Source organism: Prinia subflava, chromosome 3 (assembly GCF_021018805.1).
Source record: "Prinia subflava isolate CZ2003 ecotype Zambia chromosome 3, Cam_Psub_1.2, whole genome shotgun sequence".
Taxonomy (NCBI): Eukaryota; Metazoa; Chordata; class Aves; order Passeriformes; family Cisticolidae; genus Prinia; species Prinia subflava.
The window spans coordinates 53,827,741-53,846,042 of NC_086249.1; the positions used below are offsets into that span (position 1 = coordinate 53,827,741).

Genomic DNA, 18,302 nt, shown 5'->3' on the forward strand with positions numbered 1-18,302 from the left:
CCCGGACTGTGGTCGCGCGGCCCCGGGAGGTGGGTTTTGGGGCTCATCTTCCCGGTCGGGAGATCCCTGGTGTTTTGAGTTCTTTTAGTTCGTGTCGGTTTTATTTTGTTTGGGGGGAGGTTGTTCGGAGGTTGTGTCACGCCCCGGTGGTTTTGCGGTTGTAGAGAGTGTGTTTTTGTTTGCCGGTTTTAAGTGCGTGGCAGTTTAATTTTCTTTTGTGATCCTCAGTTTGGTTCGGTCCGGGGAGTGTGCGGACTTTAACATCCCGAGAGAATGGGTGCCTCTCTGAGTTCCGCACAAAAAGGAGCCTATTATGTTTGTGTTTCTATGTTGGAGTTGGAGAAAATTCAGTTTTCAAGTAGTTGCTTGAAAAGGCTGATCAGGTGGCTTTTCTTGCACTTTCCTAATACTACAGAGGTGACAGTTCGCAGCTCCCGGTTTTGGGAGGCTGCAGAGAAGAAATTGGTTCAATTGGGCAATTCAACAGAAAAAGAGGCACAAAAATTTATGTTTTTAATTTCGCAGTTAAAAGCTATCACCAAGAGGCAAAAGGTGCAAGAAAATCCACCTAATAGACGAGTTACCCCAGTTCCCCCTCACCCCAGTACCAGCCCCTCGGTCCCAAAGAAGGGAATCTTGAAGAAAGCAGCAACCCAGAGGGCTGCTAGCCCAGGCTTTCTTCAAAATTCTCGATCCCCCAGCCTCAGCAGTCTTGGCCGGACTGCTGGGGACTCCCTGAGACGCCCTGGCCAGGCAACTCGGGGATCTTTCCTTCCCCCCTCTTCCCCTGCAGTTAAGCCCAAGGTTAAATTTAATTTAAGGGAGTCACAGGAGCCACAAGATGGCGCCTGTGCTCCACAAAATGGCGGCAGGTGGCCCTCGTGGTCGACACCTTCTTCTTCCCAGAACCCCCTGTCCCTCCCCCCACCTCCCCCTCAATCCAACCCCTTCATATTCCCCGCCTCTCCTTATTCATCCAACCCCTTCCTTTCCCCGACTCCTCCCACAACCCCTCCCTCATCCCGAAAATTCTCACCCTCTCGTCCCGCCCCAACTCCTCCCACAACTCCTCCTACCACTCCTCCCACCTCCCGGAAAGCCCCTCCCACTCGCTCCACCCCTACCCCTCCCATGACCCCTCCCATTTCCCACGGTGCTCCACCCCATTCCCACCCCGCCCATTCGTCCACCTCCTGGGCGGAGTCAGCCACATCTCCCCGCCCCGGAAGGAGGCCATCTTGGCAACAAAATTCCCACGCTCTCTCTTCCGGTTCCCACGCTTCGGAACCGGAAGATAGCAGCGATGGGAATGAGGAAGTAAGCCTCTCTGCAGCGCCGGTCACCTACAGAAAAACCCGAGGTGGTGATATCCAAAAAGCAAATTGGCATCCATTTTCTCAAAATATAATTAGAGAGTTATGCAAGGCGCATAAAGAGTTTGGCAGAGAGAGCCAATACTTCCGTGGCCTCCTAACTGCGGACTTAGCTGGGGTCACAGTAATACCTGCGGATCTTAGGCAACTCTTTGCTTGTTTGATGAACGGCACAGAGTTCACCCTCTGGGAAGCTGCCTTCAAACAAGCATTGAGGGAAGCCATTCCAACACTGCCATTACCAGCAATAGATGAACAGGGGAACCCCCTCTCTGTTGAATTGCTTAGCGGAGAGGGCTCCTTTAGTTCCCCTGATGCGCAAGTTCTCTTGATTCCTCCCTCAGTTCTCCCAATCATCAAGGACATTGCCTGTAAGGCATTCTTTACACTGCAGCCACACGCACCTTTACCACCCTTTACCACGATCAAACAGGGACCATCAGAGCCCTTTGTGGACTTTGTGGAGAAACTCTCCAGGGCTCTGGAAGTGCAAGTTCCGGACGAGAGTGCTAGGGGAAAAATCAGGGACAATCTTGTCTTTGTTAATGCAAATAACCTTTGTAAACAAGCCATTCTAAGTCTTCCCCTAGACCCTCCACGTACTCTCCAGGCAATGTTACAAGTCTGCCAGATGAAGGTCCCGTTCCTTGCTCGACAAAACCTACCTGCTCCAGCTCCACCTGCAGTCCCTGCAAGGACAGTGCGTGTGGCAGAGCGTCCCAATCAACGCTCTCAAATACAAGATCATCCTGCTCGGCGTGGATGCTGCTTCTTCTGTAAAGAAGAAGGTCACTTCGCGCACGAATGCCCGAAAAAACCAAGAGGGAGAAAGAATCCCACGACACCACCGGGAACGCCGCAACCTTCCCGCAGTGATCCAAAAAACTAAAGGGGGAGCGCGGGTCCACCCGGCGTGATGACCCCAACAGGGTGGACCACAAAGGGGGAGATGTCTTTGGGGGTCGCTGGAACGAGACTAAACCACCGGACTGGACTTTTTTAAATCCTGCTTGGGACTTAGCTATGCCGATATTGACCACTTCCTCTCTCTTTGAACCCTTCAGGTTACACCTTACCAGGAGCCTACATCTACGGGATCGGGATTGGCATCAAGTCACCCTCAACCCGAAGGAGCTAGGGGACTGGCCGCTGGCGAGAGGAGGTAAGTTCATCGTCATCGGCGATTGCAAACATACTCCGCAAGAGATTGAGGTGCTCCCTGGGACACTCTATAATAATCCCAGGGCCCTCATGATCTGGCTGCGAACTACTCATCCCCCAACATTTGTCCCAAAAGGACAAATTGTTGCACAGGCTCTTCCCTACGGGGATCCCGAGCATTACACCCTCTCAGTAAATACTGTGCATCGCGTCACGACGCAGAAGCCCATCATCATGTGCAAAATGATACTAGGGGATGAATCAGTAGATACACCACTGCTTTTCGACACAGGGGCAGATGTGACGATCGTCCCTACCAAGGATTGGCCGTCACATTGGGCCTTGGAAGACGTGCCTGCAAACATCCGAGGTGTAGGTGGGTTCCAATCGGCGAAACAATCAAAAAGCGTGGTAAAATTCGAGGGACCAAAAGGACAATTGGCTTCTACTCGTCCTTTTGTTTTAGATTACGAACGGCCCCTGTTTGGGAGAGACCTCATGTCTCAGTGGGGGGTCACAATTTGCATTCCAGACCCTCCACAGGATTTTTCAATAGCGGTCACTGAGAAGCGCCCGGCCCTGAAACTGAATTGGAAAACAGATGAACCAGTCTGGGTCGAACAGTGGCCGCTGTCCAAAGAGAAATTGAAGGCGCTTGAGGAGCTCGTGGAGGAGCAATTACAGAAGGGGCATATAGTGGAGACCAACTCCCCGTGGAATTCGCCAGTTTTTGTCATTCGCAAGAGTGACAAAAAACGATGGCGCCTCCTCCACGACCTCCGGCAAATTAACAATGTGATCGAAGACATGGGGTCCCTGCAACCAGGAATGCCGTCCCCCACCATGCTACCCCAAAATTGGAATTTGGCCGTAATTGATATTAAGGATTGCTTTTTCCAAATTCCACTACATCCGGATGACGCACCACGTTTTGCCTTCTCGGTTCCCTCCATCAACCGAGCGGCCCCAAGGAAGAGATATCACTGGAGGGTCCTCCCCCAGGGGATGAAGAACTCTCCAGTGATGTGTCAACAATTCGTCTCTTCCTTGCTGCACCCTGTGCGCGCAGCCGCGGAGGGGGTTGTCATCCATCATTATATGGATGACATCCTCGTTTGCGCGCCGACGGACGATGAACTGTCACGAGCGCTTGACCTGTTAACGAGTTCGTTAGTTGCTGCAGGGTTCGAGCTGCAAGAAGATAAGATTCAGAAGATGCCGCCTTGGAAGTACCTGGGCCTGGAAATCGGAAAGAGGACCATTGTTCCTCAAAAATTGGACATTCGGACTACCGTCCGCACCCTTGCCGATGCCCATCAACTCTGCGGTGCTTTGAACTGGGTAAGGCCCTGGCTAGGTCTGACCACCGAGGATCTGGCACCCCTTTTCAATTTATTGAAAGGGGGAGAGGAGCTTAGTTCTCCCAGGGTACTTACTGCAGAGGCAAAAGCAGCGTTGGAGAAAGTCCAAGAGGCAATGTCGTCGAGACAGGCGCACAGGTGTGATCCCCAGCTACCCTTCAGGTTCATCATAATGGGTAAGCTGCCACATCTCTACGGGATCATTTTCCAATGGGACACTATTACATCACACAACACCAAGGGCCAGGGCAGAGGAGATCCTCTTCTTATTATAGAGTGGGTCTTTCTCAGCCACCACCGGCCCAAGAGGATGACACAGCCGCAGGAGCTCATGGCTGAGCTGATCCGCAAAGCTAGAACGCGGATGCGGGATCTGGCCGGTTGTGACTTTGAATACATTCACATACCAATTAGTCTGTCAACGGGCCAAATAACCAAACCTATGTTAGAACACCTGCTTCAAGAAAATGAAGCATTGCAATTCGCTCTAGACTCCTTTACGGGACAAATTTCAATTCATCGGCCGGCCCACAAATTGTTCAATTCGGAAGTAACCTTTCGATTGGCATTAAAGAGTGTCCGGAGCAAGAGACCCCTTGATGCTCTGACCGTTTTTACTGACGCGTCCGGGGCTTCTCACAAGTCAGTCATGACTTGGGAGGATCCCAAAACTCGGCAGTGGGATGCAGATATTAAAATTGTTGAGGGCTCTCCTCAGATTGCCGAGTTGGCCGCTGTCGTCAGGGCGTTCGAGAGATTCCCCGGACCCTTCAATTTAGTAACCGACTCCGCGTATGTTGCGGGGGTGGTGTCTAGAGCTGATCAGGCCGTGTTGCAGCAGGTGTCTAACCCAGCTCTATATGAGCAGCTCTCGAAACTAGTCAAGCTTGTATCCCACCGAGAGCACCCTTTTTATGTGATGCATACGAGGTCACATACTGATTTGCCTGGGTTCATTGCCGAGGGAAACAGGAGGGCGGATGCCCTCGCTGCCCCAGTGGCGATGGCCCCTTTGCCTGATGTTTTCGAGCAGGCAAAGCTCAGCCATCAGTTGTTTCATCAGAATGCGCCTAGCCTTGCTCGACGTTTTCACCTTACACGTCAGCAGGCTAAGGCGATTGTCGGCTCGTGTCCGTCCTGCCAGTCCCATGCTGTGCCGACATTGCATGCTGGAGTCAACCCCAGAGGGTTGGAGAGCTGTGAGCTCTGGCAGATGGACGTCACCCATGTTACATCGTTTGGGAAGCTCAAATACGTCCATGTATCAGTGGATACTTTCTCTGGCGCTGTGTATGCCTCTGCGCACGCAGGGGAGAGAGCCCACCACGTCATCCAGCACTTGATCCAGGCTTTCTCTTTCATGGGCATCCCCAAGGGGATCAAAACGGACAACGGCCCAGCGTACACATCTAAGGAGCTTGCAGACTTCCTGCAGCAATGGGGAGTGGAACATAAGACAGGCATCCCCCACTCCCCCACAGGCCAGGCGATCGTCGAGAGGACCCATCAAAACATCAAACGGGTCCTCCAGCAACAACAACAGGTGCTGAAAATAGAGACTCCCTCCGTCAGATTGGCCAGAGCTTTGTATGTTATTAACTTTTTAAACTGCTCCTTCGACAACCCCAACCCGCCTATAGTTAGGCATTTTCAATGTAACAGCGACTGGAAGGTTGAGCGCCACCCGCCCGTCCTGGTAAGGTCCCCTGATTCGGGCAAGGTTGAGGGTCCCTTCTCCCTAGTGACGTGGGGGCGTGGGTACGCCTGCGTCCTCACTGATGGGGGGTTGAAGTGGATCCCAGCTAAGTGGGTCAAGCCGTTTATACAGAAAAAAAGAGAGAGAGAAGGAAAGATCCCGCAGGTGGCCTCGGCGGCCCTGCGCCGTCGAAAAAAGTGTTCCAGGACACCCCCATTGGACACCCTTTGGGAATGGGACAATGACTCCCCCTTAGCTCATTTTTACGAGACCTCATGATCTCTGTTTTTAAGCTTGTGTTTTAGGTCCTGCCCATCTTGATCAAGCATGCAGACTGTGCGGTTCCTCACCGTGATTACCAGCCTTCTGATAGCCAGCCAAGCCTGGATTGTGCCGCAGCCCGCTACAAACGTGTGGACTATGCTGGCGCGATCACTGGGTCAAGACCATATCTGCCTGAACCAGGCCAGTGCCTCGGACCCGATTTCTTCCTGCCTCGTGGGGATCCCTTTTGAAAAACACGAATTGCCCGAGAAGTTATTGTATTACGCCCGCCGCATAAGTAAGGTAGCTCCTCGGGGTCACGCCTTTATTACCTGGAGAAATTTTTTCTTTCATTTAGAAAATTTAAAAGAAGAACCCCAGGAGCTGGAGCTCCTTGGTTCGGCCAAAGCCCCGTATTGTGTTCATTTCCTCAATTCGGCAAATGCTCTTAATCCCAGAACTAAGCACCTTGTCCAGGCCAATTCATTGTACCATGCCAGATCATGGTGCCGGGGAATCACTAAAGGAATACTTCCCCCCCAAATTTATGACCACCCTAAAAGACTGCCAAAAGGAGTTTTTTTCATTTGCGGGACCCATGCTTGGGCAGGCATCCCCTCCCATCTTTCAGGAGGTCCGTGCACCTTAGGGAAATTGGGACTGTTCTCGCCCAACAAAACCCAAATTATGAATTGGAAACAAAAGGAAAATGGTGCACAAAAATCGGCTATCGCTAAAAGAGACCTGAGGAATTTGGACCCGAACTGCGATTCAGAAATTGTACATTGGAGCAAATCTAAAGGAATCGCAGTCACTATTTTTGCCCCCTGGGTTTCCATTGCAAAAAATATGGGGGAATTGGCTCATTTAGAATGTTGGGTGGCCAAACAGTCAAAGATAACTTCCAATGCCCTATATAATCTCCTGCAAGATGGGGAAGTAACGAGGCAGGCCACCCTTCAAAATCGGGCGGCCATAGACTACCTCTTGCTCCTCCACGGGCATACCTGTGAGGAGTTTGAGGGTCTATGTTGCTTCAACCTATCAAGTCGGGCCGAGGACACCAAACAGATCTTGAGACAAATGCAAGACATGGTCGGGCAGATAAAGACGGAGACATCAGACTGGTTGAGTAATATCTTCAAGGGCTGGGGGCTGTCGGGATGGGTAGGATCCATCCTAAGGACCATTTTATTATTTGTGTTCATTATTTTCATTGTCCTCGTGGCCTTCGGAATAATTAGGAGAATGATTTTTAAGTTGATTTCCAGCACCACAACTTCCCCATCTCCGGAGATCAATCATACAGCAGTGTCGGCTGACGTCGAGGAAGCGGAATTTGAAGATTCCGAGGAGGAGCTGGAGGGGTATGAGGAACCGGAGGGTCCATGTCGTCTGCCCCATGACCAATGGCCTACCCAGCAGTCGTACTTTGCTGAATGCTACCCGGAATCTGAGTATCTTCCCGACCCACCGCGATTTTTTTCCTCTTAAGAAAAAGAAAAGGGGGAGATGTGGTGGTGCATGTTCTTTTTATCTTTAATGTTGTATGTAAAGCTTGGTTCTTTGTACAATTCAGTTCTATGTACCCCTACCCCCCCCCTAATTAATATTCCTTTGTTCTTTCCTTCTCCCTCACAAGGGGATATTTTTAGACCTTGCAGTTAAGTGTCCATCACCCTTCCCGCCTTTGGTTTTCCCCTCCCAGTTCTCTGTGATTAGTCCGAAGTGCCTTTCCCCTCCCCTGTCTACCCTAGAGACTGTATCCCATTGGCCGGAGGCGGCCAACCCCACCCCTTTCTCCTCCCCTTTTGTCCCCCTTAAAACCCTGTGCACGACCAGTATCTGGGTCCAGAATTGGGCTCAGAGCGAGGCTAATAAACCTTCTCTGCTGCACCAGTTCTGGGTCCTCCTTTTTCCTCTGCCTTGCTGCTTCAGCACATCCCTCCTAAGCCCCTTCAGGGACACAGAGCCCACAGGAGTCAGTTCTGCTCGCCCTGCCTGCAGACTGACCCTAGGCTGCGCCTTGTTCCAGTGCCTGGGCTAGCTCGGGGCGAGAGCCAGTGGCTCCAGGAGGCACTGCAGCAGACTAACCTGCCACTTGGCTTTTTCTTAAAATACAATTGTTTTAGGATTTCTGTATACCATTTCTATTTGAGACATTTCCAAATGTTGTGCCCACTTTTTCAAAGGCTATTTCATATTTTAAACATGTGTGTGTATATATATATATAGATATGTAGACTGTATTGATGACTACTGCCCTGAAAATGGAGATTAACTTTCATTATTAAACCATCAGACAGTGTTATCAAACCAACTTAAAGGTGAATTATTCCATTCTTCTAAGGTGCTTATCCCAGGGCACATGTTATGTTTTCATGAGAGTGGAAATGAGCACGAAATATAGTCCCCATAAACCAAATTTAAAACAATATAACAACTTAAGACTTCTAATGTTTGTTAAATATTTTGGATTCCACAGACATATGATTAGGGTATTCTTCTTTATTAGGTGAGCCCCGCAGGAGGTTTTTTCACCTGTTTCAAATTATTAAAATTGCAGGTGATTTATTTCAACCCAAATATTAAGTTGTTTCTTCTGAAAGTTAAGCCCTTCCACTGAAGTCAAAGTTCCATTCATTATGGCTAAAATAAAGATCTAATTCATTAAATCAAGCTCTTTCTCTGTCTTTGTTTTCTGACTCTGAAAAATATAAGAGCAGTCACTGGAGGTACAGGGTAAACCTTCTTGCATATTACATATTTAGCTAAAACATTACTTCTTTTTTACAATGTGTCATCCAAACACTTTCTGAATCCTGTTTGGCTCTTTGCCAAGGCAGACACAGCCAAGACTACTCATTTCATCTTTTTGGTCTTAGCAAGAGAAAGTAGACCTTCCATTCACTCTCCATCTTCAGAATAGTTTGCTAAGAGTCCAAGAGCTCCTGTGTTGGCAGCTGTAAATGCCTCAACTGTCCAGTTCAAAAATAAATCAGAAACAAACCCAGGTCATCTTCATAACATTTTTTTAAACAATCCAGCACACTCTGTAATGAAAACATCCTACAAAAGATCTATAATGTTTCTCTTCTTTCACTAATATTTTATTAGCTTTTGTTGATGCTAGTATTATACTAGTATTTTGACTTCTCTGTATAATTTGCAGGAGTGTATACCAGGTAGTTAGTCTCATGTTACCTATAACTAATTAGCACTACTTTATATCTTATCATGGCATATAACCCCAGAATTGAGGACTAATTTCTTTTTCACCTGCACAACAGTACCCTTGCACAGCTTAAGAAGCATTAAGTACTTCGCTCTAGTTCTTTTAATTGCTTTATAAAATAGGGACTTTCTGACCAGTAACTATTCCTCTGTCTCTACTTATGCTTAATACAATCTAATTTTGTCTAGACTTACTAGATATTACCTAACTTGTATAATTTCTTACACTTCTATTTTTTTAAATGTTAAGCAACTTGTTATTGCTATTAAGCCAATTCAACCCATTGTATTCAACAACAACTAGAGGTTGTGCTGACAGAGTTACTCATTGATCAAAGGCAAGTGCCATTTACGTGCTTACATACAGCATGCTGAGTAGCTCAGTGCCTGCACCGTTAGCCAAACACTGATCCTGTTTTACTGAATGATTCCTCTTTTGCCTTCATTCTGTTCACAACGTAACTGTGCATTTTCTTTCCATTTAAGTAAATTGTATTCAAATACAGATGAGCTGGAGTGTTTACACTGGTAAGTCGTTGTTACAAACATTTAGGACACTGAGTCATTTTGTTATGAGGTATGACTTCAGAACATGAAGGTGAGTACTGAACAGTAAAAGTCCTGAGAAAGTATTGGTTAATAAGAAAGGGAGGAGAATGAAAACACTAAGAGCCAGATTATGATTCTGTTTCTTTCCTTTTAGGATTTTCTGATGGTTTTTCTTTATCCAGGTGGTGTGGGTTTTTTTTTTTTTTTTTTTTTTTTTTTTTGTTTTTGTTTTTGTTTTTGTTTTTGTTTTGTTTTTGTTTTTGTTTTTGCAAATTACCCTAGCAATATTACTTTATCTAAGAAGAAAGTTGTGTGGGTTTTATTGCTTCACACTGTTGAGTGGAAAGGATTTGCCAGCTTGGGAAAATGCCAGAATTTGCATTTTAATAAAGATATGTCAAACAATAAACTTGCTTAGCATCCTGTGATGGATCTGGTGAAACTGTGTCTTGTAAGAGTCTATTACTGCACTCACTACACTTTTCTGCAGTTTTTAGATACAGAGCTAAAACCAAATTCATGCATTTCTTAGTAATACCTGGAAACCTATTACTGGGGTACCACAACTCTTAGAATGGCAGTGATATGCAAAATCTACATCTACCTCTCCCAAATGCTACACCTAGCCCAAAAAAGACACATTTGGAGTCAGGATGAAGACCTGAATTTCACCTGCATCACTCAGAGAGGCTTTATCTATGTGATAAGGACCTGAAAGAAGGTTTCAGTGGGGGATATATTGGTTATTTCTCCCAGGTAGCAAGTGAAAGGACAAGAGAAAATGGCCTCAAGTTGCATCAGGAAAGGTTTAGATTTGACAGTAAGAAACATTTCTTCATCAAACAGGTTGTCAAATATTTGAGCAGTCTGCCCAAATAACCAGTTAAGTCCTCATCCCTGCAGATATTTAAAATACAATTAGATGTGGCACTCAGAGACATGGTTTACTGGTGGACTTGCAGTGCTGGGTTAACAGTTGGATCTGATGATCTTAAAGGTCTGTTCCAACATAAATGATGCTATGATTCTATGACAAGATAAAGCTCTTCAAGAAGGCAGCTACAATGACAAAAGTGGTTAGAAACCCAAAGATCTAGCAGTGACCACAAGATGAGATGGTGCAATGTGTGGGTAACTGGTTAGAGTTTATAGGACTTTTCCCTTGAAGTACTACCTTTGCTGTCTGCATGCGTGTGAAAATATAGTACTACACCACAGTCACTCAAAAAAGAAACAGGTTGACAAGCAAAAAAAAAAAAAATCAAAAAGTAAAAAAAAAAGAAATCAGTCACTAATTATTTTTGAAAATATTACTCTATCAACCCTTCACTTTGCTAAAAATTTTATGATAACAGTGGAAATTGTCAGAAAGTGACTGAAAGACATATCATAATAATTTGACATAAGCAGAACCAAGCAAGTGTCTTTTGGATTCAGTATATGAAAATGGAAACACTAAGTCACTAGACATATTATTGACTCAGTCTTCTGTCTGTAATTTTACTCAGCTACATGTGGTAAAACAAAAGAAAACAAAAAAGCCTCCTGTAACTACAAAAAAAAAGGATCACTACATTTTTGGATATCTTCCTTCAAAGACTGGCTGTGGAATTTAAACATTGTTTATAGGATTTTTTTATGTCACATGAAGCAAATACACTCCACTGCTGTGGAGACCAGTCAAAGTAAAAAGATATCCTACAGCTCATCAACTTTTCAAACAGAGCATAGAGGTGATAAAGAATATTTCTTTGATCTCTGCCTCCATAGGCAAAAGAAATATTACAACCTTACAAGATCCTAGTTTTCACTGAAGGGCAAAAGAGTAAGTCAGAACCTTTCCCCCATGAAAACCCCACCTGGCCAGGCAACCCACATTTGAATACAGGAATTTACCAAAGCAGTGATTTTCACATTTTTCATATGATTTCTTTGTTTTAATTTTTATTTTTTAAATTTCTTTGCATGCTGGCTGATAATGAAGCCAGTCATGAAGGGATAGACCTGCTGGAGCAAAGTACTCTGCAGTCTGTCTCTGCCAGCTTTCAGTCATAGCTGCAGCTTTAATTTGTGCCAACTTTAAAGTACCAGCTTTCCTCAAAATTCTAAGTTCTCCACCCTAAACAGCACTCCTTGCAAATGGCATGAAGAAAACTGCAATTACTTAGGTAGAGTGTGCTTTATGATAAAGTAGTGTAGAGAAGGTCTGTTGTAAATCCTTATTCAAATCCAGTCATAATTCAGTGCTGAAATGTCACCATCTTTAAAAAGGAACAGCATCTGGCAATGACAGATACTTAATTACCTTCATGTAATGAGACATTTTCTGTGCAAATAGTGGATGAAGTTTAGGTTCGCCATAAGTAAAAACTTAAAAGCATCAAATCTATTTTCTGCCTAATAAAAACCATGTCATTACACTTGATAGAGATACTGCAAAGTTTTCTTAGAAGCTGGTAAATATGCTTAAAATAAAGAGTACATATACATTTATTTTATGGTTTTACACTACCAAAATTTCTTGACACCCATTATTTGCCCACGTTTTCATTGTAACTGGTATAGCCTTTGAGGTATAGCCAACAATTTTCTATGGGGAATCTGATCTTGCTTAGTACTCATAGATTTTTCTATTAAGTTTCAATTATTTTACAGATTTTTTTAAAAGAACTTTTTTCTTATTTTTCAGTTTGTAGAACAAGCTTTCTCTCAAAGACTCCAACAGAGATCAGTAAGAAGTGGAGTCAGAATATTTTATAGACAGATGCTCCTGCAAACTTCAGCATGCCAGCTAAGCCTTAGTTGGCATGTTTTAAAATCTCCTGGAACATGAAACTGTCCTTTCTCTAAATACACCACCTTCCAAGAGCTCTGGGGAGATTTGAGGGTATTAAAAAGATACAGGAGGTGCAAGGTTGGGGAAAGAGGAAGGGAGTGGGTGGTAGCCCTGTGAGCTGGCGAAGTCTACTGGAAAAGGACCAGCATGCCATCTGCCAACATAACTGCTAAGAGAGGGAGCTACAGTTTGCAGCTATAGTGAGAGAACCAGAGAAAGATATTTACATGATCTGGTTGGTAATTAGTATGCCTGTGCAAGGTTTTCTTATAAGGTGCTGAACACACTAGTGCATGACAGTCATCCCTCTTCTAGGTTCTGCAAAAGTTACTTTCTCTGTATTGTCAAGAAGTACTATTAGAAGGCTGAACTTGAAAATTAAAATAAAGGTACCTTGGCTGAGTACAACATTCCTACATGAAATAACAAGATATTAAAACCAACCAATGAACCTATGTTTAACTAATTAATGATTAATTTTGAAATTATTTATTAATACTGAACTATAGTTCAATAGACTTCTATTCATGAGTTTATAACCATTTATCAGGTCACATAATAATGTATTTGTGTACCATGAAATAGACACTTTTGCTAAGCACAGCCTCCAATAGTAGAACTCTGATCATTCACCTTGCTTTATTAACTTTTGAGTCTATTCTACACAGTTTCAACAATCTCTCATTAAGGAAATCTGACACAAAATCTGTAGAATTAAGTGCTATTTACTTGAACCATTCAGTGTCAGAGCTGGACAACAGACCATGGCATATAGTCTTTCAAATAACACTACAGGCACAGTTAGTGTGTTAAAAAACACTTCTAAACTAAAAGAATACCAAACCAAATAAATTTTTTTTACTAAACAAAGCTCATTCTTTCCCCTGAAATCATGCAAAAATATTGTGCATTAAATCAAAGAAAAAAAAATTAGTCATATTGTTGTCCATCTAGACAAGATTTATATGTTGGCTTCAGTCTCAGGCTACACTTCAAAATATTTACAGCTTTCTTGTGATAGAAAATATGTGACTCACTTATTAAGTGGAAGTGGTTACAAGGATTAAACCTAAAATCTGGACCAGTGGGAAGAGTAATTTAAGTTGTTTTAATCTTTGAGGACCTTTATGACTTAGATCTTATGTACCTTAGGAGGTATGTCCTTATTTTTGCCAAATGTAGCAAGAGCGATCAGAAGAACTCTTGTTAATGGGATCTTGATTCACAGCCAGAAAAGCCGGGATATATAAAAACTCTACAGAGGTAACTTCAGAAAGTTTGTTCTATCATAAAAGTGACGGCAAGACAACATTTTCAAATGTATAACTACTACTTTGAAACTTATTCCAAACATTACTCCAAAAGTCACAGTGAGAAAACAATATTTTGATATGGTGTAAGATATGAACTTGTCTTAGAGATGTGACTGTAAGCTTATGTTCAGGCAAATAACAAAAAAGAATACACACGAAGACATTTACCAGAATGCAAGTATAAAGAGACATTCAACAATTTGAATTCAGTGGCACAGACACTTCCACAGGCAGTGGAAGCAGGGACAGGTACCCTGGGAGAATTACATGGATATTGCCCAGTTGTGTATGGAAGAGGACAGAAAGCAAAACTGGAGCTGAACTTGTCAAAGGATGCAAAAAATAACAAGGAATTCTACAAGTATAGCAGCCAGAAAAAGAAGATTAAAGGAAGCATTTATGCCACCAATGAACACGACTGGCATACTGGAAACTATGGACAAGGAGAAGGCTGAGCTACTTGACAACAATTTTGCCTTAGTTTTCCTGGTAACCTCTCTTCCCCCCAGCTCAAGTGAATGGAAATCAGAATGGGTGTTGCAGCAGCCCTCTTGTTAGAGGGGAGAAGTAAGCCAAGACACAGACTTCTTGTTTATCACAGCATGGAAAGTGTCCTGGTTTATTCCTCTTTACAGCTCAGCCATCCTGACTCCAACTATCCACTGACTCTGGCTGCAGCAAGCTCCTGCTGTAGGATTCCCTTGCAGCCCCTGACTGCTGGTTATTTCCTGCCAAACACTGACTGCAGGTATTGGTTTGCAGACTCTGACTGCAGGCTTTTACCTGGCTAGACCATAACTGCAGGTTCCAACAACAGGCTGTAACTACAGACTCAGACTGACCTCACAGCAGTGATTCTCTCTCCCCAGGATCCTTCTTCCTCTTCTTCATGGTTCACTCATTCTCTCTTCCTTAAGGTTCCTCCTTCATGATCCTCACCACCTTACCCACTCCCCTTTATCACACTTATCTTCTTTGGCTATAGCTGTGACTCATCAGGGCCGAGGCTGAATTGGGTAATTACACAGCTGTTACTTGTCAGGGACAAGGTCACCTTCTCACTTATTAGGGGCATTCCCTTCTACAGATGGGGACTGAGAAGGCAAAGACTTAAGAGAGCAGCTTCCCGAGGAACCTGAACACACAAGACTATGGGATGTGATGAGATCCATTCCAGAGTCCTAAGGGAATTGACTGATGCACTTGCTAAGCCACTCTCCATGATATTAGAAATGTCATGGCAATCAGACTAAGTCTCAAGTACCTGGACAGTGAGAAAACACTACACCCATGTTTATAAATATTAGAAAGGAAAACCCTGAGAGCAACCAACCTGTCCACCTGACCTTTGTGCCTGTGAATGCACAGAACAGATCCTTCTAGAAGATCTGCTAAGGCACATGGAGAACAGGGAGATGATTCAGGACAGCCAGTGTGGTTTCACCAGGGCCAAGTCCTGAAATGGAATCTAAGGATGAAGGAATAATTAAGTCTCTGAATTAATTCATTTGGTGTGGCAGGGGTGGCCAAAAACAATAAAAGGACAGCAAGAGTATTATATTTTGTCAAACTGAAATGGAGATCAGCTCATTTAATCTAAGCTTCCAGAAGCGTCTGATGCTGACTACTTAATTCATTACCTACCCCAACATTGAATGTTAAATATAATGTGTTTTTCTGTGACACCACCAATATAGCTCATATAATTTTTACATCTTTTGTTCTTCAAGAGAGGGCAGGTTGGTATATCTGTTGTAAATTTGTTATGTACAACTGATTTGAGTTTAAATCTTGCACATGAAAACTTGCATGAAAATTAGTCGTTCATTCCCTTTGTTCAAAATTAGAGCTTTTCACCCAAAAGCTTTACTCTCCTAAATGAAAAAAAGAGACTTCTGAGTAAACCTTTCCACTCTATGGACACTCATGCATAAGCTTGAAAACCTAATTCCATTATTTTTTAAATCTTCTGGTGGAGTTAAAAATGAAATAAAAATCAATCTTAGTGCTCTACTCCAGAATGAGAATTGACCTTGCAATTCATCTGTTCCTACTGTGCTTATGAGTTACAGCTGTCCATCTTTCTTCAGGCATAATTTGACATTTTACAAAATCATGGTAAAGCTCCCATGGATTTCATGCTAGCATTCTGGGGTTCAATATCTTGTTTCAGACAGCCCAGGCAGCAGTCCATCTTTCCACATACTTTGCCAGCATTTGTAAACCTAACATCAGTAATGTTTGCAATGCAGAATTCATGTTGTGTGGGGTACTGAGCTGTAATTTCGTTTCACAATAAACTAATTTAAATTTTCCCCACAGAAGGAAAGACAACAGAATCTTTGTAGATTATGCAGCATAACCTGTATAAGTAGAATAAGGAAGAAGGTGGTTCCAAGGGAAAGGATCGTGAAGTATCATGTATTAAAATACTCGTGGAATTGTAGCTGTGCAATTATGTCTCATTAAATAAGATGTGAAAAATTGCCATTGACCTCATGAAAGTTGCATATAATCTGCAGGTAGTGATTTTATACCTTCTGAATGTTGCAATAGTAGGATAAAAATTTGAGGCAGGATCGTGCATTTTGTAATTTTAAATCAGTTCTAGGTCTCAATGCAGTCACTACAACAGAAGTACAAAAGAATCTTTATAATTATGATTTGTCATCTTGTCAAATTTTCAAAATCACTGTAGTTATTACATAAGAACTAAATGCCTGCAGTGGACTATGTTCACTACAGGGATCTCACACTCTTTAATAATAATAAACAAAAATCACATGTGTTTCTCATCTTTTTATTTTGTTTTGTCCAAAAGCTTCTTAGTGACATGTTTCCATATATTTAGGTAGCATTACAAAGAAATCTGTAATCTGACAAGTGAGATTTTTGTTTCTAAATATGCCTTAGATCATTGTAAAGACCCATAAAGGACATTGGGTGTTTATGTACCTGCTGTCCACACAGACTTTATGAAGAAGTTGAACACCTAAATTCTGCAATATACTGAGCTTCCTGGAAGGGAATTTGCTACTGTGTGGGGGAACAGGCAGAATGGACCCCCTGGCATGAAGGAAAGAACTATGGCTGGTAAATAGGACACACCTAGCAGATGTATATTTCTCTCTAGACTTGATCATATTATCAATCTAGAGCTAAACATCTCTGTGAAACTACCACTTAAAACTTAATTTCTCCTTTAATTTCTGAGCAAAACATATTTTTTTTCTTTTGCTTAGTTTTTCCTTTTCTTTTCTAAATATGTGTTCGAATTTTTGCCCTGGATTCTATACTCATGTTTCAAATCTGCTTTTGCATTATCATCTTTGCACAAACAACAGCATTGGAACTGAAACCAGAAAAAAAAAAAGTTCAGACACATTGAGCACCAGATTGACCTAAAATATTCCACTAAGTCCTGATTCCTTACATTTGAACTCTCTCTCTTTTCCTACATCCCAACTCTTGCATTACCTGCCATATAGAAACTACACTAGCTTCAAAGAAACCCACTAAGTGTCGGTAATGTAGGTGATTTTCCAGTACAATTTCACTGAATAAATACAGTATGCTTAAAATGTTAATTCTTCACAGGCAAAGTAAAAGGATGCATTCCATGATCACGCTCCTCCCTGGACAGGCCCCTGCTCTGTCCCAGCAGAGTGCTGCACAAGCTGTGTCAGAGGCCTCTGTTGCAGTTTGGCTCTTCATCTGTCCACCTCCGTGCAACAAAGGCGTTGGCTGGTGCTTCACACTGTACTCAGCACAGTCAGCACATGATAGACATTCCTAAAATCCACCCACTAGATGATATATCTTTTCATGGAGATCATTCGCAGGGATGAGCCCTTTGTGTCGAAACATATCTGGATATCACAGGTTTGACAGCAAAATGTGTATTCAGCCAATTTGGGTGATGACCCTGTGCATCCACATTGACAGATTATTAAAAATACTAACTTTAACTGAAAAAGCTTAGGTACTTACAGACTCTCAGACATTGAACCTATAATGTAATTTGGGGGTTTTGCCCTTGAATTGACATCTACAACTTAAATGATAACCTGTTTAAACATCAATCTATTTCTGGAAATTTGCTCTCCCACAGTTTCTATTTTTAGGTGTACTTCCAACCTTAGACAAAAGACAAATTCTCATTCAAAATACTTATTACTTTGATAAATATAAATAGTTTTCTGCTTACAGGAATTCTACTGTCATAAAAAAGTAAAAAATGGAAGAAGATAACAGGGTGATTTAAAAAAAGAAATTACCCCAGCTAGCTGAAAAAGACACCCCAAAGGAAATTGATGAAAGAAATCCCGTAAGTCAAATTGAGATTTGTTATTTTAATGAGGAAAAAAAACTCCCAACTCCAAAACTCAAAGAAACGCTTCTTGCCAATACTGTACTTGATTTCAATTGTTAACTTTTTTAACAGCCATATGGGAAAGACATGGCCAGCTGTAATCACAGACAATGATGAATAATTTTGATATTAATATATAATTT

At 43.1% G+C, this 18,302-nt stretch overlaps 1 protein-coding gene across 1 annotated transcript; it reads left to right on the forward strand.

Moving 5' to 3' along the window:
* Nucleotides 1-2,433: 2,433 nt before the first annotated feature.
* LOC134547974 (uncharacterized) lies at nt 2,434-7,936 on the forward strand. The gene is made up of 2 exons (XM_063392201.1): nt 2,434-2,535; nt 5,885-7,936. The coding sequence occupies exon 2, from the start codon at nt 5,919-5,921 to the stop codon at nt 7,347-7,349; it is 1,431 nt and encodes a 476-aa protein (XP_063248271.1). The 5' UTR covers nt 2,434-2,535; nt 5,885-5,918; the 3' UTR covers nt 7,350-7,936.
* Nucleotides 7,937-18,302: the final 10,366 nt, after the last annotated feature.

Bases quoted from the DNA above. Each gene is read 5' to 3' on its own strand.
- LOC134547974 (XM_063392201.1), top strand. From the start codon at position 5,919: ATGCAGACTGTGCGGTTCCTCACCGTGATTACCAGCCTTCTGATAGCC.